Source organism: Hemiscyllium ocellatum, chromosome 3 (genome assembly GCF_020745735.1).
Source record: "Hemiscyllium ocellatum isolate sHemOce1 chromosome 3, sHemOce1.pat.X.cur, whole genome shotgun sequence".
NCBI classification, from domain to species: domain Eukaryota; kingdom Metazoa; phylum Chordata; class Chondrichthyes; order Orectolobiformes; family Hemiscylliidae; genus Hemiscyllium; species Hemiscyllium ocellatum.
In genome coordinates this window covers 144,462,440-144,484,131 of record NC_083403.1, presented here as the reverse complement: position 1 = coordinate 144,484,131, position 21,692 = coordinate 144,462,440, and the positions used below count along the sequence as shown (strand labels likewise).

General features: G+C 43.8%; 1 protein-coding gene across 5 annotated transcripts in view; it reads left to right on the top strand.

The window, feature by feature from the left end:
* The window catches only part of LOC132835003 (putative Polycomb group protein ASXL2), a 310,992-nt gene that overhangs the window by 177,454 nt on the left and 111,846 nt on the right, over positions 1–21,692 (top strand). For 4 of the 5 annotated variants that reach the window (XM_060854233.1, XM_060854260.1, XM_060854251.1 and 1 more), the window contains one exon: positions 20,721–20,829. The exons of the other annotated variant lie outside the window; for it this stretch is intronic. In XM_060854233.1, the coding sequence (XP_060710216.1) occupies positions 20,721–20,829 (109 nt within the window). The remainder of the gene's footprint in view (positions 1–20,720; positions 20,830–21,692) is intronic. 5 annotated transcript variants of the gene reach the window in all.

Below are 21,692 nucleotides of genomic sequence, written 5' to 3'. Positions count from 1 at the left end.
ACCAGTGAAGGATACTTTCCAGGCCATGGTGACAGAAGTGAATTCTGTGGTTAGAAGGGCTAAACATTTATAGAGCAGAAATGTTAGATAGACTGTTGATTCTAAAGTTGACAAGGGACAGAGACCATTGGAACACAAAGGGACTTGGGGGAACATGTGCATGAAACACAGAAAGCCAGCACACAGGGACAGCAAGTAATCAGGAAGGCTCATGGAATGTTGGCCCTTATTTCAAGGGGACTGGAGGGAAGGAATTAACTGCAACTGTACAAGGCGCTAGTGACAGCACATCCAATAGATGGTGGTCAGGCTCTGAGGAGTCAGGATGTGAGTTACTTGCTGCAGTATTCCTAGCCTTTAAGCTGCTCTGATAGCCCCTTTATTTATATTGTGAGTCTAGTTTATTTATAGAGTCAATGGTAACCCCAGGATGTTGGCAGTGGGAGATTCAGTGGTGACACCATTAAATATCGAGGCAATGGTTAATGTCTCATCTTGGATATGTCATTGTCTTTCATTTAGAACATAGAACAGTACAGCACAGTGCAGGCCCTTTGGCCCTTCATGTTGTGCTGACCTTTTATCCTATGCTAAGATCAAGTTAATCTACATACCCTACATTTTACAATCATCTATATGCTTATGCAAGAGTTGTTTAAATGTCCCTAATATATCTTACTATATTCCCACCGCTGGCAGTGCATTCCACACACCCACCACTCTCTATGTAAAGAACCGACCTCTGACATCTCCCCTAAACCTTCCTCCCATCACCTGAAAATTTGTGTTGTGAGAATGTTAATGCAGAGGCTGTTGAAGCTCATCTTGTTTGAGAGGGTGCCATCCTCTGAGAAAAACCTCCAGATTTCTCAACTTGCAAATGCAAGTTGTTACCATACTACATCCATAATCACAGCACATTCTGATCACCTCTAATATTGCTTTAACAAACTCTGGATCAATATAAAGTTCATAAGCATAACTTTGCTTGATTTTTCTCAGTTAAATTTATAGCAATTATCGTTCAAAGAAACAGATTGGAAAATGTACTTTTCATGATTTAGTTTCTCACTCTTTATTTGTATTATGTAAATACTTATTAGTGTGTATGAATTAAAATGTCTGTGCATAACTTGACTGTGGTATAATTTTTAATGTACTTACAAGAAATATGTACTTGCATTTTAATGGTGCTGATTTAAGTACTTGGTCTAAAGAAGCTAATTATAAATGAGTTCAAATCATATGGAAAGAAATGAATTGTGATATAAGGTGCATTATTATTTTTATTAGTATATGTAATTCCAGGCTTATCCTGAACTCTTTTTATATAAATCAACTAATCATTTTTATTTCCATTGCTGTGCACCTTTTGCCCATTTAAAAAAAAGCACATCCATATTAAATTACAGAAGGTAAGAAATTAGCTATGTAAAAAAAAGTTTCATGCAAAACATTATTGTAGCCTGCTTTTAGTGAGCCTCATTAGTCATATAAATGAAAGGAAAAGAACTTGAAAGCACTCATGGAGTTATTGGCTTTGAAGAACGTGGTCATTAGTTTCATTATTTTGATGTATGCTGAAATCTGTGGCTGCTCTGTTTTGACTTTTATACATTGTGAAGTTGATTAGCCTGAGGGGCTACATGTTGATGTTAAGCCACTGCAAGTCTAACTCAGCAAGAGTCTTCCATTTGTGATTTTTGCTGGAGTTGCTCTCAGTTTTTTTTTATCTCGCAGTACACTACAGGCCTTTTAAAGAAACTGTGAGTTTGACTCTGTGTATGCATTTATAAGATTAGTTCACATATTCTTGTGATATGTACTCAGTGTCTATAAGAAATGCCCAGAAGCAAAACCTTCTATAAATATGCATTTAGTACTGACAATTCTGCTAGTCTTGGTGTAAAATACTAAGTTTAAAGTCCTTCCATGTGATTAGAAGCAAAATATCCTAAGGAAATTTCTTGCAGTGACGGAAGTTTATATTGTTTTATGAAATTATAGCCAGAATATTGTATTCAAACAAAAATGGTTAGTGTTTGTTTTGAAAATGACCATGCGGCTCCTTTTTGTACATAACTTATTTATCGATTTTGAGTCTGGGGCATGTATTTTAATAATGTTTGAATGTTTGTCAGATAAGCAGCATGATCATGTGTGAAGCAAGCCCAGGTGAACAAAATCGAGACTTGTGAAATAGGAGGGTTTGAATAAAATATTGGCTTCGGCACAGAAAACAGCGAGTCATGATAAATAATTGCTTTTCAGACAGAAACATGTCAGACAGCGGTTTTCCCCAAGTTTCTGTGCTAGAATTGCTGCTGGTTTTGATCTACAAATGACTGAGATATTGAAAGACAAAGTGAAAAATTTTGAAATTTTAATTATACCAGACTTGGAGGTGTGGCAAATGGTGTGCCTCTAGCAATTGGATTTAACAGAACATTGATAGGTGACCAGATTGGGCAGGTAAGTGGCAAATGCAATTTAGTACAGAGAAATGTGAGGTGATGCATTTTGCTAACACAGGTAAGGAGATGCAGTATAGATGTAATGGCAATTATAGAGTGCACGGAGTCAGAGAGACATTTGGCTTCATATGCATAGTCTGTGAGGGTGATAGGATGTAGAGAGAGAAATTAGCAAAATGCATGAGTTATTTGGCTTCATTAATACAAGCATTGAGTACCAAAGCAAGGAAATCATACTGAAGACGCTGGTTCTGCCACAACCAGACGATTGCACCCATACTTCAAGAAGATGTGAGTATCCTTGAGATGATGAAGGGCAAATTTAACAGTGTAGTTTCAGGGATGAGGGATCTTAGCCACAAGGTACTGGCTAGAGAAATTGGATTTGTTCAGTTTTACATTAGATTAGATTACTTAGATTAGTTTACTTACAGTGTGGAAACAGGCCCTTCGGCCCAACAAGTCCACACCAACCCGCTGAAGCATAACCCACCCATACCCTTACATTTACCCCTTACCTAACACTACGGGCAATTTAGCATGGCCAATTCACCCAACCTGCACATCTTTGGACTGGAAACCGGAGCACCCGGAGGAAACCCACGCAGACACGGGGAGAATGTGCAAACTCCACACAGTCAGTTGCCTGAGGCGGGAATTGAACCCGGGTCTCTGGCGTTGTGAGGCAAAGGAGGTTGAGGAGAGGTTTAATAGAGAGGTAAATGATTATGACAGGTTTAGACAATGGAGTTATAGCATCATACAGCACGGAAAAAGATCCTTCGGTCCAACTAGTCCATGCCAACCATGTTCCCAAACCTAAGTCCTCCCATTTGCCTGAGTTTGGTCCCTATCCCTTCAAACCTTTCCTATTCATGTGCTTACCAGAATGTCTTTCAAATCTTGTAACTGCACCTGCATCCACCACTTCCTCTGGCAGTTCAATTCACATACGAACCATTTTCTGTGTAAAAAAGGTTGCCCCTCATATCTTTTCAAAATCATTCTCCCCTCAACTTAAAATATGCCCTCTCATCCTGAAATCCCCTACCCTAGGGAAAAGACATCTGCCATTCACCTTATCTATAAGCCTCATGATTTTATAAACCTCTACAAGGTCACCTCAAGCTCCTGTGCTCCATTGAAAGAAAATCCCAGCCTGTCCAGCCTTTCCTTTTAGCTGAACCCCTCCATTCCCAGCAACATCCTGGTAAACCTTTCCAGTTTAATAATATCCTTCCTATGACAAGGGAGACCAGAACTGGGGACACAAGGGGTCTCACCAATATCCTGTACAATCTGAACATACTGTCCCAACTCTTATACTCAGAGTTCTGAGCAATGAAGGCAAATGTGCTAAACATCTTCTTAACTACCTTATCTATATGTGATGCAAACTTCAAAGAATAATATACCTGAATGCCTAGGTCTCTCTGTTCTACAACACTGCCCAGTCCCTATTTTTAATTGTTTAGGTATTGTCGTTATTTGTGCATGCGTAAATGTTGTATGAATGGAGGTATGTATGCAGCAAGGTGTTTATACACAAATGCTAGAAGTAAATGAAATAAGATATGGGATTTGGAGGCTGTTGTGAACATTAGGAAGCTACATGGAGTGGGAATACTAAAACAATATTTATGAACAGGGTTTGGCTTTGCATTTCATAATTCAGTGGGATGCAGTCCTGGCTATCTTTACTAAATACAACTGAGTGGTGTGCAAAGTTAGTCCTGTGAAAATGCAGTAAACTACACAGACAATTCTAATTCTGCTCCGATATCATTTGGTCCCAAAGAGATTTCTTAATGTGGAAAGTTCATAATACCTGGAATGACAATTGTTTTCTGAGGAAATATTGGAGTAGGCTTGGTTAGCTTTTGCTGGTGTGTGGGCGAGTAAGAAGTGACTTGTTTAAAACATAAGATGTTGAGAAATCTTGACATTTCTGGGGATAGGTTAAGCATCTATTACAAACCCACTGACTCTTACAGCGACCTTCACTACGTTTACTGATATTATCCTTCCTGTGAGAACTCTACGGCATTCTTCCAGTTCCTCTACTTCCATTGGATTTGTTCTGGTGTTGCCAACTTGCAAGCACGCACTTCTAACATTGTTTGTCCTCTAATAAGGAGTCCCTGTCAGCATGACAAATCTCAACTGTGTCTGAGGAGAAAGTGAGGTCTGCAGATGCTGGAGATCAGAGCTGAAAATGTGTTGCTGGAAAAGCGCAGCAGGTCAGGCAGCATCCAAGGAACAGGAGATTCGACGTTTCGGGCATAAGTCCTGAAGAAGGGCTTATGCCCAAAACGTCGAATCTCCTGCTCCTTGGATGCTGCCTGACCTGCTGCGCTTTTCCAGCAACACATTTTCAGCTCAGCTGTGTCTGACCTATTTCACACACTCCTGCTGTCATCCTTCCCTTACATTCCCTCCCAGAACCATGACAGGACTTATCCTCATCCCCATGTTACCCCCACCAGCATCCATATTTAACAGATCATTCTATCTCATCTTCACCTGTTCAGTATAGGAACATGAGAATAGGAGTAGGCCATTCAGCCCTTTGAATCGATTCTGCCACTCATCTGTGGTCTAACTCCATATATCTGCCTTTGGCCCATATCCCTTAATATCCTTACTTAACCATAAGACCATAAAACAAAGCAGCAGAATTATTCAGCCCACTGAGTCTGCTCTGCTATTCAATCATGGCTAATATGTCTCTCAATCCATATTTCCCACCTTCTTTCCCTAACTTTTGAACCCCTTGCTAATTAAGAACCTTTCAATCTCTGTCTTAAATACTTTGCTTCTACAGCCTTCCACAGACTCCCCATCCTTCGGCTGAAGAATTTCCTCCTCATCTCAGTTTGAAAGGGTCATCCCTTCACTCTGAGGCTGTGCCCTCTGGTCCGAGTCTCTCCTACTCGTGGAAGCATCTTCTTCACATCCACTCTACCCAGACATCTCAATATTCTATTAGGGTCGATCAGATCCTCCCCTCATCCTGCCAAACTTTATCGAGTACAGATCCATAGTCCTCAACCGCTCCTCACATGACAAGGCCTTCATCCCTGGGACCATTCTTGTAAATCTCCTCTGCACTCCTTGCTAGGCCTTCCATGGGTACATAGCCCAAATGTTGTCTGACCAGAGCCTTATGCAGCCTCAGCAGTACATCTTTGCTCTTGTATTCTCGTCCTCTTGAAAGTTTATCTATTTCAAATTTAAATTTTCTAATGTCATGATGTCACACCAAATGTATCTTTCCCTGCCCTCTCCCTACAGTATTCTGAAGGGTGATTTCTCCCCTGATCACCTGATCTGCTCCTCTGTCACCTACCTGGCCACTCCCTTCACTGAAGCACTTCTCTGTGCAAATACAGGAGATGGAACCCCTGACCTTTCACCTCTTCACTTCATTCTATCCAAGGCTCCAAGCATTCCCTCCAAGTGGGACAGAGATTTACCTGGATTTCTTTCAGTTTGTAGAGTTGTGTACCGATTCACCTTTTCACCAGTAAGCTTGCTTTAATCTTGTTTTGATATTGAAAGCTTCAGATGGCAGCCAATTCTAGATTGTCAATGTTTAATCTCTTCCAGTCCCTGTGAGTTTAGATAATTTCACGTAGTTGAGGAAGGAATAGTACAATTGATAGAAGATTGTTCCTCTCAGTTTAAACTCCATCTACAAACTCCAACCAGCTAGTAAACTTCAATTTGTAAACTCCTTGCTGTATTAGTAAAATTAATCAAAATATTAATGTTTTATTAAACCAATATTGATGAAATGTTTGTTGGCATCCCAAATTTGTGTGGCAATTTCCACAACAGAAAAACAATCCTTGTCTTACGGGTGGAATGTTTCAAACTGGTTAAGATTGTAAAATGGATCAAAATCTTTAATAGCATTGGAGCAAATCACTGCAGGTGCTAGAATCTGTCCTGAAAACAACAAAAGCGGGTCAGGCAGTATCCATGGAGAGAGAGCAAGCTGATTTTTCAGTCTAGATGACTCCTCATCAGAGCTGGTAAAGTGGCGAGGTCACAGCATTTTTACTATTGTTGGTGGGGGATGAGGGGGATGTGGAGTTGGTGGTCTGGGCTGTCGAGTGCTGAGAGAGAAAAAATGCTGATAGTTCAGATTAAGTGATCGGAATGTGAGAATGCAGAACAATGGTGTGTCTAACTGCCAGACTGGGAAGAAGAAGAGTTACACCCAAAATGTCGATTTCCCCACCTCCTGATGCTGCCTGGCTTCGTGTGTTCCCCCAGACTCCTGCCTGTCTAGACTGGGAGGAACAGGCAGTCCCACTGGAGTGGGGGTGGGGGTGGAGAGAGAGGGCATCATCACAGAGAATTGGTAAATACATCAGTTTAATGCCAGATTTGTGATTTGCAACAGTGATTTCCTTTGAACTGTCCATGACTTTTTGTTGAAAATGTGTTGCTGGTCAAAGCACAGCAGGCCAGGCAGCATCTCAGGAATAGAGAATTCGACGTTTCAAGCATAAGCCCTTCATCAGGAATGAGAGAGAGTAGCCAAGCCGGCTGAGATAAAAGGTAGGGAGGAGGGACTGGGGGAGGGGCGATGGAGGTGGGATAGGTGGAAGGAGGTCAAGGTGAGGGTGATAGGCCGGAGTGGGGTGGGGGCGGAGAGGTCAGGAAGAGGATTGCAGGTTAGGAGGGCGGTGCTGAGTTGAGGGAACCGACTGAGACAAGGTGGGGGGAGGGGAAATGAGGAAACTGGAGAAATCTGAATTCATACCTTGTGGTTGGAGGGTTCCCAGGCGGAAGATGAGGCGCTCCTCCTCCAGCCGTCGTGTTGTTATGTTCTGCCGGTGGAGGAGTCCAAGGAGCTGCATGTCCTCGGTGGAGTGGGAGGGAGAGTTAAAGTGTTGAGCCACGGGGTGGTTGGGTTGGTTGGTCCGGGCGTCCCTGAGGTGTTCTCTGAAGCGTTCCGCAAGTAAGCGGCCTGTCTCACCAATATAGAGGAGGCCACATCGGGTGCAGCGGATGCAATAGATGATGTGTGTGGAGGTACAGGTGAACTTGTGGTGGATATGGAAGGATCCCTTGGGGCCTTGGAGAGAAGTGAGTGTGGAGGTGTGGGCGCAAGTTTTACATTTCCTGCGGTTGCAGGGGAAGGTGCCGGGGGTGGAGGTTGGGTTGGTGGGGGGGTGTGGATCTGACGAGGGAGTCACGAAGGGAGTGGTCCTTGCGGAACACTGATAGGGGAGGGGAGGGAAATATATCCTTGGTGGTGGGGTCCGTTTGGAGGTGGCGGAAATGACGGCGGATGATACGTTGTATGCGGAGGTTGGTGGGGTGGTAGGTGAGAACCAGTGGGGTTCTGTCTTGGTGGCGGTTGGAGGAGCGGGGCTCAAGGGCGGAGGAGCGGGAAGTGGAGGAGATGCGGTGGAGGGCATCGTCGATCACGTCTGGGGGGAATCTGCGGTCCTTGAAGAAGGAGGCCATCTGGGCTGTGCGGTGTTGGAACTGGTCCTCCTGGGAGCAGATGCGGCGGAGACGAAGGAATTGGGAATATGGGATGGCGTTTTTGCAGGGGGCAGGATGGGAGGAGGTGTAGTCCAGGTAGCTGTGGGAGTCAGTCGGTTTATAATAGATGTCTGTGTTGAGTCGGTCGCCCGAGATAGAGATGGAAAGGTCTAGGAAGGGGAGGGAGGAGTCTGAGACAGTCCAGGTGAATTTCAGGTCGGGATGGAAGGTGTTAGTAAAGTTGATGAACTGTTCAACCTCCTTGTGGGAGCACGAGGCAGCGCCGATACAGTCATCGATGTAGCGGAGGAAAAGGTGGGGGGTGGTGCCAGTGTAGTTGCGGAAGATGGACTGTTCCACATATCCTACAAAGAGGCAGGCATAGCTGGGGCCCATGCGGGTGCCCATGGCAACTCCTTTAGTTTGGAGGAAGTGGGAGGATTGAAAAGAGAAGTTATTCAGGGTGAGGACCAGTTCAGTCAGTCGAAGGAGGGTGTCAGTGGAAGGGTACTGGTTGGTGCGGCGGGAAAGGAAGAAGCGGAGGGCTTTGAGTCCTTCGTGATGGGGGATGGAGGTGTACAGGGACTGGATATCCATAGTGAAAATAAGGCGTTGGGGACCGGGGAAGCGAAAATCCTGGGGGAGGTGGAGGGCGTGGGTGGTGTCCCGAACGTAGGTGGGGAGTTCTTGGACTAGAGGGGACAGGACCGTGTTGAGGTATTGGGAGATGAGTTCGGTGGGGCAGGAGCAGGCTGAGACAATGGGTCGGCCGGGGCAGGCAGGTTTGTGGATTTTGGGCAGGAGGTAGAAACGGGCGGTGCGGGGTTGTGGGACTGTGAGGTTGGAGGCGGTGGATGGGAGATCCCCTGAGGTGATGAGGTCATGGATGGTCTGGGAGATGATGGTTTGGTGGTGGGAGGTGGGATCGTGGTCAAGGGGGCGATAAGAGGAGGCGTCCGCGAGCTGGCGTTTGGCTTCAGCGGTATAAAGGTCAGTGCGCCAAACTACCACCGCGCCTCCCTTGTCTGCCGGTTTGATGGTGAGGTTGGGATTGGAGCGGAGGGAGTGGAGGGCTGCACGTTCTGAGGGTGAGAGGTTGGAGTGGGTTCCTTCGTCTCCGCCGCATCTGCTCCCAGGAGGACCAGTTCCAACACCGCACAGCCCAGATGGCCTCCTTCTTCAAGGACCGCAGATTCCCCCCAGACGTGATCGACGATGCTCTCCACCGCATCGCCTCCACTTCCCGCTCCTCCGCCCTTGAGCCCCGCTCCTCCAACCGCCACCAAGACAGAACCCCACTGGTTCTCACCTACCACCCCACCAACCTGCGCATACAACGTATCATCCGCCGCCATTTCCGCCACCTCCAAACGGACCCCACCACCAAGGATATATTTCCCTCCCCTCCCCTATCAGCGTTCCGCAAGGACCACTCCCTTCGTGACTCCCTTGTCAGATCCACACCCCCCACCAACCCAACCTCCACCCCCGGCACCTTCCCCTGCAACCGCAGGAAATGTAAAACTTGCGCCCACACCTCCACACTCACTTCCCTCCAAGGCCCCAAGGGATCCTTCCATATCCGCCACAAGTTCACCTGTACCTCCACACACATCATCTATTGCATCCGCTGCACCCGATGTGGCCTCCTCTATATTGGTGAGACAGGCCGCTTACTTGCGGAACGCTTCAGAGAACACCTCAGGGACGCCCGGACCAACCAACCCAACCACCCCGTGGCTCAACACTTTAACTCTCCCTCCCACTCCACCGAGGACATGCAGGTACACGACAGCTGGAGGAGGAGCACCTCATCTTCCGCCTGGGAACCCTCCAACCACAAGGAATGAATTCAGATTTCTCCAGTTTCCTCATTTCCCCTCCCCCCACCTTGTCTCAGTCGGTTCCCTCAACTCATCACCGCCCTCCTAACCTGCAATCTTCTTCCTGACCTCTCCGCCCCCACCCCACTCCGGCCTATCACCCTCACCTTGACCTCCTTCCACCTATCCCACCTCCATCGCCCCTCCCCCAAGTCCCTCCTCCCTACCTTTTATCTTAGCCTGCTTGGCTACTCTCTCTCATTCCTGATGAAGGGCTTATGCTCGAAACGTCGAATTCTCTATTCCTGAGATGCTGCCTGGCCTGCTGTGCTTTGACCAGCAACACATTTTCAGCTGTGATCTCCAGCATCTGCACACCTCATTTTTTACTCCATGACTTTTTGTTGCCAAATTTACCTTTGCTTGGAATGGTAGCCAAAAGCACTGATTTAATTGAACTTTTATTTTTAATTTTGAAGGTGCACAAATTGCACAATTTATTGCTGTTGTCTCTGTGCTGAATATCTTCGCGTCGACACCAGTTATGAGCAGATGCCTTCATTAGATCATAGAACATAGAACATTACAGCACAGTACAGGCTCTTCGGCCCTCAATGTTGCACTGACCTGTGAAAATAATCTGATGCCCATCTAACCTACACTGTTCCATTATTATTCATATGTATGTCCAAAGACCATTTAAATGCCCTTAACATCGGTGAGTCTGTTACTGTTGCAGGCAGGCTGTTCCACACCCTTACTACTCTGGGTGAAGAAAATAACCCTAAAATCTGTTCTAAATCTATCACCCCTCAGTTTAAAGCTATGTCCCCTTGCGTTAGCCATCACCATCCGAGATAAAAGGCTCTCACTGTCCACCCTATCTAACCCTCTGATTATCTTATATGTCTCTATTAAGTCACCTCTCAACCTTTTTCTCTCTAACAAAAACAGCCTCAAGTCCCTCAGCCTTTCCTTGTAAGACCTTCCCTCCATACCAGGCAACATCCTAGTAAATCTCCTCTGAACCCTTTCCAAAGCTTCCACATCTTCCCATAATGCGGTGAGCAGAACTGTACGCAATACTCCAGGTACGGCCTTACTAGTGTCTTGTACAGCTGAAGCATGACCTCATGGCTCTGAAACTCAATCCCCCCTACCAATAAACGTCAACACACCATATGCCTTCTTAACAACCCTACCAACCTGGTTGGGATTTATGCACCAGGACACTGGGATCTCTTTGTTCATCTTCACTGCCAGCCCAGTACTCTGCATTCCTGTTATTTCTTCTGAAGTGAACTACCTCACTCTTTTCTGCATTAAAGTCCATTTGCCACTTCTGAGCCCAGTTCTGCATCTTATCTATGTCCCTCTGTAACCCACAACATCCTTCGACACTATCCACAACTCTGCCTTTTAGTGTCATCTGCAAATTTACTAACCCATCCTTCTATGCCCACATCCAGATCATTTATAAAAATGACAAACAGCAGTGGCCCCAAAACAGATCCTTGTGGCACACCACTAGTAATTGAGCTCCAGGATGAACATTTCCCATCAACCCCCACCCTCTGTCTTCTTTCAGCTAGCCAATTTCTGATCCAATTCGCTAAATCACCTTCAATCCTGAAACTCTGTATTTTGTGCAATAGCCCACCATGTGGAACCATATCAAATGCCTTACTGAAGTCCATATACACCACATCAACCACTTTACCTTCATCCACCTGTTTGGTCACCTTGGTTAGTGAGACATGGCCTACCCTTCACAAAACCATCTTGACTATCCTTAATCAGATTGTTCCTTTCCAGATGATTATAAATCCTAACTCTTATAACCTTTTCCAACACTTTACCCACAACCAAAGTAAGGCTCACTGGCCTATAATTACCAGGGTTGTCCTGACTCCCCTTCTTAAACAAGGGAACAACATTTACTATCCCCCAGTCTTCTGGCACGACTCCTGGTGACATAAAAATCAAAGCCAAAGGCTCTGCAATCTCCTCCCTGGCTTCCCAGAGAATCTGAGGATAAATCCCATCTGGCCCAGGGTACTTATCTATTTTCAGATATTCCAAAATTGCTAAAACCTCCTCTTTGTCAACCTCAATCCTGTCTAACCTTGTAGCCCATGTCTCTATATTCTCTAACATTGCCCCTTTCCAATGTGAATACTGACAAAAAGTATTCATTAAATGCTTCCCCTTTATCCTCCGATTCCACATGCAACTTTCCACTACTATCTTTGATTGGCTCTGATCTTACTCTCGTCATTCTTTTATTCCTGATATACCTATAGTAGGCCTTAGGATTTTCCTTGATCCTATCCGCCAACAACTTCTCATTTCCCCTCCTGTCTCTTCTCAGCTCTCTCTTTAGACCTTTTCTGGCTAACTTAGAACTCCCAAGCCCCTTAACTGAGCCTTCATGCCTGATCTTCACATAAGCCTTCTTCTTCCTCTTGACAAGAGCTTCAACTTCTTTAGTTTTCAAGAGAGGGAGCCATGGTTTACTACCTCCCTGCCTGATGGGTATCTAGGACCTGCTGTTCCTTGAATAAGCTCCACGTTACAAGAGTGTTCATCTCCTGCAGTTTCCTTCCGAATCTTATGCATCCTAAATCTTGGCTAATTGCATCATAATTGTCTTTCCCCCAGTTATACCTCTTTCCCTGTGGTATTTACCTATCCCTTTCCATCACTAAAGTGAACGTAACAAAATTGTGGTTACTGTCGCCAAAGTGCTCACCTACCTCCAAATCTAACATCTGGCCGGTGTTCATTACCCAGTACCAAATCTAATATGGCTTCGCCTCTTGTTGGCCTGTCTACATACTGTGTCAGAAAACCCTCCTGCACATATTGAACAAAAACTGACCCATCTAAACTACTCGAACTATAGTATTCCCAGTCAATATTAGAGAAGTTAAAGTCCCCCTTAACAACCACTCTGTTACACTCACTCCTGTCAAGAAGCATCTTTGCTATCCTTTCCTCTACATCCCCCGAACAATTTGGAGGTCTGCAGAAAATTCCCAACAGGGTGACCTATCCTTTCCAGTCTCTAACCTCAGCCCAAGCTCCCTCAGTGAATGAGACCTCAAATGTTCTCTCAGCTGCTGTAATACTAGCCTTGATTAACAATGTCACACCTCCCATTCTGGGAGTATGTCACGTTGCCTACAAAATAAGGCGACTGAATGTTACTCTATCGTGTTTGTAGAAGGCGTCATCCACTTCTGACCAGCTCCTACTCAGTGGACAGTTCTGTACACTGCGGGATAAATTTTTGGGGAGTCAGAAGAAATGATGTTGTTGATAATGTTGGGCAGAACTGATTCTGGGATTCTCACCATTATACCTGGCAATCTCTATTTACAATGGTATGGGATGAGGGTGCAGGTAGTGACACCACATTCTGGATTCCCAGACTGGCCATCTCCCTTTTAGGGCTAATCTTCTCCTGGGTCACTCCCCCAACAATTTTCAAGGAGTCAGGCCAACGTTTCCATGACTCATGGTTCACGGCCTGTCAGATATTTAGTAGACCGTACTTTGCTTGTGAAAGCTTTTGAAAGATAACTTCAAAATGCCAATTCATACTCCACCACTCACTAACATGGCATCAAACAGCCTTGATACCAAGTTAATGCTAACTCATCTCATCCAGTTATCTCCAGTGGCCCTCATTGTTCATAGTCCTTGTGTGCACATTCATTCGGTACGGACAGAACCATCACCCCTGTGGGAATCATGGAATATGTGACACCTCTAAGAAACCCACTCATAATTTTTTTAAAAATGTCAGTGCTCTGACAACTATATAAAAGTGTCAAACAGATCATTAAGTTATCAAAATCTGAAGCATTGAACACTTGTCAGTTCTTAAACCTTGAGACATCATCAAAAGAGGTGTGAGAAAATAAAGCTTACTGCACAACTTTATAAAGATATTAATCATACAAAGTTCGCACATCTCAGTACTTGTGTAAACAAACTCACAGAATTCTTTTAAAAAAAGTCTGTGCTTCGTGGATTTTCTGTGTAATCTCTTCTGTTAGTGTCACAATGTTTCTTTGCATAGAATTGTTGGGTGTGAAGTACTTTAAACTGCTTAATCTCTGATGAGGGGCTGAGTAAGTCTGTCCTATAATATCTGGACTTTAGAAGAATGAGAGGTGATCTCATTATGATACGCAAAATTCTGAAGGCACTTGACACTTAGAAACTGTGAGGTTTCTGTTGGCTGAAGAATTGAAAACATCAGGGGCATAGTCTCAGAATAAGACAACAGTTATATAGGACTAAGATAAGAAAAAAACATCTTCATTCAATGTGTTGTGAGTCTTTGGAATTCTCTACCTTGGAAGGTTGTGGATGTTACATTGTTGAATATAATTAAGGTTGTGATAGGCAAATCTTTGTTCTCTCAGAATACCAAGGGATATGGTGAATGACCTAGAATGTCTGAGGTCTGGGGTGATTGTAATAGGTGATGCTCCAGGCCCAACTTCCTGCTCTTATCTCATGTGTTCTTGGGAAAATGTCACACCAATAAACCTTAGGAAATTTCTCTAAATTATTTGATGAAAAGCTAATTAGCAATAAGTGTTATAAATAAAAGAAAAGTATTCCATTAATACAGTTGACTGACCAGGATTGGCACATCTTGTGAACAAAGCTTTTCACTGTGCCTGAGTACACGTGACAATAAATTCAAATTCAATTTAATTCAGTCTTGAAAACCAAGGCTCACTATGTAGGAAGCCATTCACTGTCAGCAGGTTATTGTTCTTCATGGAAAAATCAAGTTGTTTTGTTTCCAAAACGAATGTTCACAGTTTGCAAATATTGAAAGAGAATTTGCACTCTGCTGAGTAGGTCATGAAACTGTATTAATGTTTGGTTTCTGTGAGATGATGGTCAGTGTGTGTACTGTATATTGGGAAGGATATCCACCAAGACAATGACAAGTTCACATCCAGTCGGTTTGCCTCCCATTTCATGGTTTATGCAGGTTTGGGTTTTTAATACAGAATGACCTCTTACCTAGTTCACTGAGCAGCTTGATGTTCTCAAAAGAGTTGGGAACAACACAGTGATGTGCACAGATTGCAAAGAGAGTCAAACTCTTTGCCTTTCAGTACTTCCTTCAAGGATGTGAATGAATGTGAAGCACCTTTGTGACTGTCCACATCGAATTGCTTTGGCAGTGCAATAGCAAAAGGGATGAAGAAACTTTGTCCAAAAGAGCTTCCCGTGTTAGATGGATTTGGTAGTGCTTCTTAAGGGTTCATCCTGGACCACCAGAAATGTCGAGGGATTGTTTTCCGGTAGTGTGGACAGTTGGTCGAAGTGGTGCCAGGGTATTGGTGACCATGTTAGTGCTCCCGGAGACGGAATGTTTGACCAGTTTCCCCGGCAGCATAAGGGGGGTGGCACTCTGCATCTCCCTGACCAAGATGGGCTGGCAGTGCCAAATCAGGAGGCATTGCACTCAAAATATTGGTAACAAAGGAGTCCATGCCAGGCATAGTCTTGAAGGAAATTCTAGTGGACGATGGACCTGTGTCAGCACCCAGTACATGTAGCCTCAAGGAGTTGTGTTTCCGAGTCTACCCCTGCTTCCTGGTTTCATGGTGACCTTATCAGCCCATTCCTGATGAAGGGCTCTGGCCTGAAACGTCGAATTTCCTGTTCCTTGGATGCTGCCTCCTGCTGTGCTTTAACCAGCAACACATTTTCAGCTCTGATCTCCAGCATCTGCAGACCTCACTTTTTATTCATGGTGACCTTTATCCAGTGATTGCTTTGATACATTTCAAGATCTGCAATTCTTCACTGTAGCTGCCCAGTCAGATATTGTGTCTGATTTCAGTGCATTCTGACTTGTAACAGTTTCTGAAAAGAAAACTGATAACACTGAGCTTGTTCAGATATATTAGATTAGATTAGACTTACAGTGTGGAAACAGGCCCTTCGGCCCAACAAGTCCACACCGACCCGCCGAAGCGCAACCCACCCTTACCCCTACATTTACCCCTTACCTAACACTACGGGCAATTTAGCTTGGCCAATTCACCTGACCCGCACATCTTTGGACTGTGGGAGGAAACCGGAGCACCCGGAGGAAACCCACGCAGACACGGGGAGAACGTGCAAACTCCACACAGTCAGTCGCCTGAGTCGGGAATTGAACCCGGGTCTACAGGCGCTGTGAGGCAGCAGTGCTAACCACTGTGCCACCGTGCCGCCCAATGAAGTATTCTGGCATACTTCTTGAATTGGTGGGACCTGAACCTTGGCCTTCAAGATAAGAGATAGGGACATAACCACTGTAACATCAGAGCCTTCACCAAGCCTGATAAACAAAGATTGTGGCATTCTGAGTGATACACACAAATCAAGTGAATGTGCTAAGCTGTGATGAATGAATTTAAATATAGTGAATTGGATTTCTAAATGGTGGAGCTTGGTGAATCCACATGGGACCATTTGAATTGGCTGCTCTGTTTAGATGGAGACCTTGTGGCCCAGTGAGAGACAACTGTGCTCCTGACCCAAAGGTTTCAGGTTTGAGTATCTCACCTTGGACTCCAGTGGTCAAGGAGACACCAATCAGACTGAATATCAAACTTCCAGCAGTGGTGGGTAGTGAAATCCAGGGGAGTTCCTGACCACAACGTAGGGCCTTCAGTCGTCATTACCCTGAGGTACACACACACACACACACACACACACAGACACACACACACACAAGTGAGGATTGGATATTCATCAGTTTGAAGCTACCTAAGCAATTGGACACATTTCAGGGGAATTCCGCTGTAAATCAAGGTCAGTTTTTTTTTCTGATTTTCTTCCTCCTTTTTTACACTACATGTTTCAGAGAACTGTTTAGTAATAATTCTTAATGATACATATCAATGTAACATCCAACCTTCGAGAGCTCTCTGTTCGAATCCTTGGTTAGTGTCCACATTCATTCACTGCATGACTCACTGATTGTTGAGTAAGAGCTATCATTGTCTATTCCCATTTCTACTTCAGGGGTATTTCATATTTTAATTCACTCCCACTTCAGCCTCTCTGTCCTTTCCCTCCTATGAAGCTATTGGAACAGCACAGTATCTTTCATTCAGGTACTTTACATTTTCTAAAACCATTGTTGACTTTGACAATTTCAGATCACTCACCACTGTTCCCATTTTTTTGAGGCAGCTGATAAAGTTTCTGTCTTTGTCATTTTCACATCCTGTAAACCCAATTTTTTTTGGGTGCCTAATTACCATTGTTCTTGCCTCAAAACATCATGCTTTTTCAATTAATCTGTCCAACATTCTAATTCAATGCAGATATTCCCTTTATGTTCTTGCCTCCTCTCACTCCCACTACCCACACCTCATTTTCCCAGGATTTGATTAAAATCAGGTATATCTCCAGTCCTGATGAAGGGTTATCAACCTGAAAGAATGGGCAGAAATGTCTCTCCCAAGTAGGGTACAGGGATCAGGACCAATTCAATGTCCTGAACCTGAACCAATGTTGAGGAAAGCAGTCACTTGGTCCAACTCAATGCCTGTCTCTGTTATTGGTCTGGAGCTTCCCATCCAATCACGGAAGACTAACACACTGTCAAAGACCTTAAATCTGATTGAAAGAATCATGAGCTATGGGGTGAACTGTGAGTTTGGATTTGAGGATTATCAGATCAGCCATGATCTGATTGAATGACAGAGTAGACTTGATGGGCTGAATGGCCTACTTTTACTACTAATCTGTGGTCTGATGAATTAGAGATTTTTCAGCTTGTAAGGATCAGCAATCGAGGTAAGTAAAAAGGCATCCCCAGGTGGAGGTTCCATGCCTCTATCTCTTTGAGAATTAAATTGAAATATAGATTTTGTTTCCCCATCGTGCTGATGGCCAAGTGACCTGTCTCCAACATGGCTTAGCTGGCCGTGGATGATTAGATTAGACTAGATTAGATTTACAGTGTGGAAACAGGCCCTTCGGCCCAACAAGTCCACACCGACCAGCCGAAGCGCAACCCACCCATACCCCTACCTAACACTACGGGCAATTTAGCATGGCCAATTCACCTGACCCGCACATCTTTGGACTGTGGGAGGAAACCGGAGCACCCGGAGGAAACCCACGCAGACACGGGGAGAACGTGCAAACTCCACACAGTCAGTCGCCTGAGTCGGGAATTGAACCCGGGTCTCAGGCACTATGAGGCAGCAGTGCTAACCACTGTGCCACCGTGCCGCCCACAAAGATGGTCTCTAGGTGTGCCCTGGATCATTGTTCCACTACTGGGAAACCACCTCCAGACAGCTAAACTGGCCCAGCCACCTTTGGGGATGGAGAGGTTGACTCCTTTAATTGGTCTCTGCAGCCTCTTTACACGTTTTGTTGGCCATTCAGCCCACAGGGTAGGTATATCTGCCCCCTCCCCCCCTCGCTCCCAAATCATCCTTTTGCTGCAAAATTGGGCCAAGGTGAGATTGAAGCAGGAAGCCACCATGCTAGACCATCGGTCTGTCTGTCATTCCCATTGCAGCTCCTCCCTGCCCTAATGTGGTATGTCACCCCTCAGATGCTGACTGATCTGCTGAGCATTTTCACAATTTTCTGTGTTATTAACAATTCTGCAGTTCAACAACGGATTCAAAGGTTTTATATTTCCTCATTGCATGATTGACTCGCAGTAAAAGTCGGGCTTAGTCCATTTTTAATGAAAAGCTGCATAATCGGGTTGAGAAAGCTAGTGTGGAGTCGCGTTGTTAATAACTGGATGTGTTGTTTGTAGTTCCACGGAGCGCTGGCACCAAGGATAAGATATTGAAATAGTCAAACTAGATGTGAATGAAACCTTAAAAAGAGAAAAATAAGGAAGGGGAAAATTGACAGAACAAAGTTAGATAAAATTAGAAAATGCTGATAAGATAACATAGGTGGCCAGCTAGTGAAAGGGGAGGATAATGTTTCGGGCCTAATCTTTCAGGAAAACCTGAAAGCACAAGAGTATTTGCCTGCTGCTTCTACTTTCTCTGTTCAAAACAAAATGAAAAGAATTCCTGTGGCCTGTGCCAACAGGACTAATTATATTCTGTTTTTAAGGCCCACCTACAGACTTTAACAATGCCAAAAAAAAAGCTAAAAACAAAAACAGAACAATCCCAGCAGGATGGAGCACTTACTGGCACAGAAATTTGACTCCACTGTGATTCCAAAAGTAATAGCCTTTGTAATCCAGCGAGTTAGATTATGAAATATACCCTGTTTCCATATTTGTGTGTGTTCCCAAGCTGAAAAGAACTCCACAGTGTACTGATGAGGAGACCAGCTGTACCTGAAACACACACTATTCACTGAAACCTGATAGAAAGCTGTTTGAAAGTAAAACCCATCAGAAATAGGAAATCCATAAACCCCATGTAAATTAACATCCAGTGACTATTTCTGAACTGTACGTTTGAGAGAATTTTTAAGATTGTTGAAGAAATAACATAACTTGAAAAGAAATAAACTGCAGACAGCTGCATATATGGACAGAAAATAGAAATCCTTTCAGTTTATGAAATGAGAAAAGATGTTGCTGCTCCATCTCTAAACTGATGTCAAAACTGGAGATTGGAAAATAAATGAATTCATGCACAGTACTAAACCTATAAAAGAAAGAACAAACAAATAGGGAATGCTGACTGCTATCAGAGAACATTGTTACCTTTTCAGTAAAATATAGTCAGTCTCAGATCTGGCATCTGTCCAGAAGTTTTAATCCAATATTTTCCTGAATGCTCAAATGGAGAAGTTTTAATGGCATTATAAGAATGTGTGCATTTGATATTAAGAGGATATATTAAGAGGGATCATTAGAAAACGGTGAGCCACAGAAGACATTCGAAGGCAAGAGAAAAGCTTGCGAAAGAGGTGGGGTTGATCTTGGAGGAGGAGAGTATTATGGAGAATGTGGGTTTCCTATCAAAACTGAGGAAAAGGCTGAAGGAAAGGTTTAAATTGAAGATTTTAAAGTGAGATCTCTGAGACCAGGCACCAATATCACTAGTAAAGGACAGGAGATGTGGGGTGTAGGGTCAGATATAAGACATGATACAGACATCAGAGCTTTAAATGAGCTAAAGTGTACAGAGAGTGTATAGAGTCTGAGAGAGACACTGCCAAGGACAATGGTTTCAGCAGCATGTCGGCTCAACATGAGAGACCTTGCTATGTATCTGATGGCATTTCTTATGGCAAGAGCCTTAGCTTTGTCAGATAGATTTGGAAAATGAACCTAGGTTGCTGATACTATCAATAAATTCCCAAAATATAGAAGCATATACACAAAGCTAAGTTAGCTTTTAATACTTTTCTTCATTAAATTCTTAAATAACTTGGAATGTTTATACCAGCAATCTGTCCAGGATATAAATCCAAAGTATCCTTGACACTTCAAGTTGTAACAGCTTCAATTTTCACAGTAATGACATTTAAGCCTTTTAAAGAACATTTGCAGCAGATTTCTTTTCCTAAGAATTCTAGAGCGTATTTAGTTTTTGACATGTTATTAGTTATTTTGACACTGGATGCTGATATTCATTCTGTTGGAGTTAGAAGTGACTGGGTAAGCTGTTCAAACTGTTTCTGAAAATTCCAAAGACCGTTTTTTGTACGTTGCACCCTAAGGGCAAAAGTCTGTATCTCACTGCATTGTGATTATTTCGAACAGAGTAGATGTGAATTATACTCAGGTTCTGGCTACAGAACAAGGAATTAATTTGCAGTGTTGGCAATCATTAGTACTGTACTTTTTTGAAACACTTCAAAGAATTTTGCACTCGTAGGATCTTGGCTTACTAATGTTCATCAGACCACTGTCGATTGATGTTATTTCTGTTTCTCCTAGTGGCACTTCTCCATTGGCTTGCTTGAATGCTATGCTTCACACAAATTCTAGGGGAGAAGAGGGTATTTTCTATAAGGTGCCTGGTCGAATGGGAGTCTATACTTTGAAGGTAAGTTTTTCTCGAAGAAAGACAATAATGCCTGCGTACTTGGATGGAAAAAGGAGAGTTTCTGTTCTGTTGTAATTCTGGTTTTGTTTCTAAATTACATTTACCAGCAGTTAACAAAGTAATAAGAACAATACTGATAGTGCGGCACCTCAGTGTTGAGAAGTTTCATGCCTGCTGTATGAACGCAAGCACAAAGTAAGCTCACGTATCTGCCCCCTACAGTAGCTATGTTCCAGCATTGGAACAACAGACCTCTATTTCACCAGCACTATGTTTTCCAATCTCTGCATCCTTATGAGATTTAGCACTGATTTATAGGTGGTGTGTATTCTGAGTTTATCGCCAGTAGGACATGGATTGAGATCAATTCCCCTCATTTCAAAATGGACTTCTGAAACAAGGACTGACATTGTGTCAGTAATACTAAACATGAAGCTAGATAGAGTGATAGAGCTGTGATGAAAATAGGCCTTTCAGTCCAACTTGTTCATGCCGAGCAGATATCCTAAATTAGTCCAGCCCCACCTGCCAGCATCTGACTCATTTCCCTCTAACCTCTTTCTCATGATTCATGGCTGATAGACAAATCCACAGCACTATCTCTTATTTTGTTTATTAATCTGCCCGATAATGTTACTGGAAGAGTATTCCACATGTAGTTGGAATTGCAGTCTTGCTCCCTGTTTGGCAGGCTGGAGCCCAGCACTGTATCAGCAATATCATTTCATGAGGAGAGAGAGAGAGAAAACCCTTTACAGAGAGATCACTTCCTATGGTTCATATGTTTGACAATGGTTTACCAAATGTAGATAATATCCTTAAATTACCCTGTTAAGATGGTAAAGTTATTTTTTTTCTTTTGA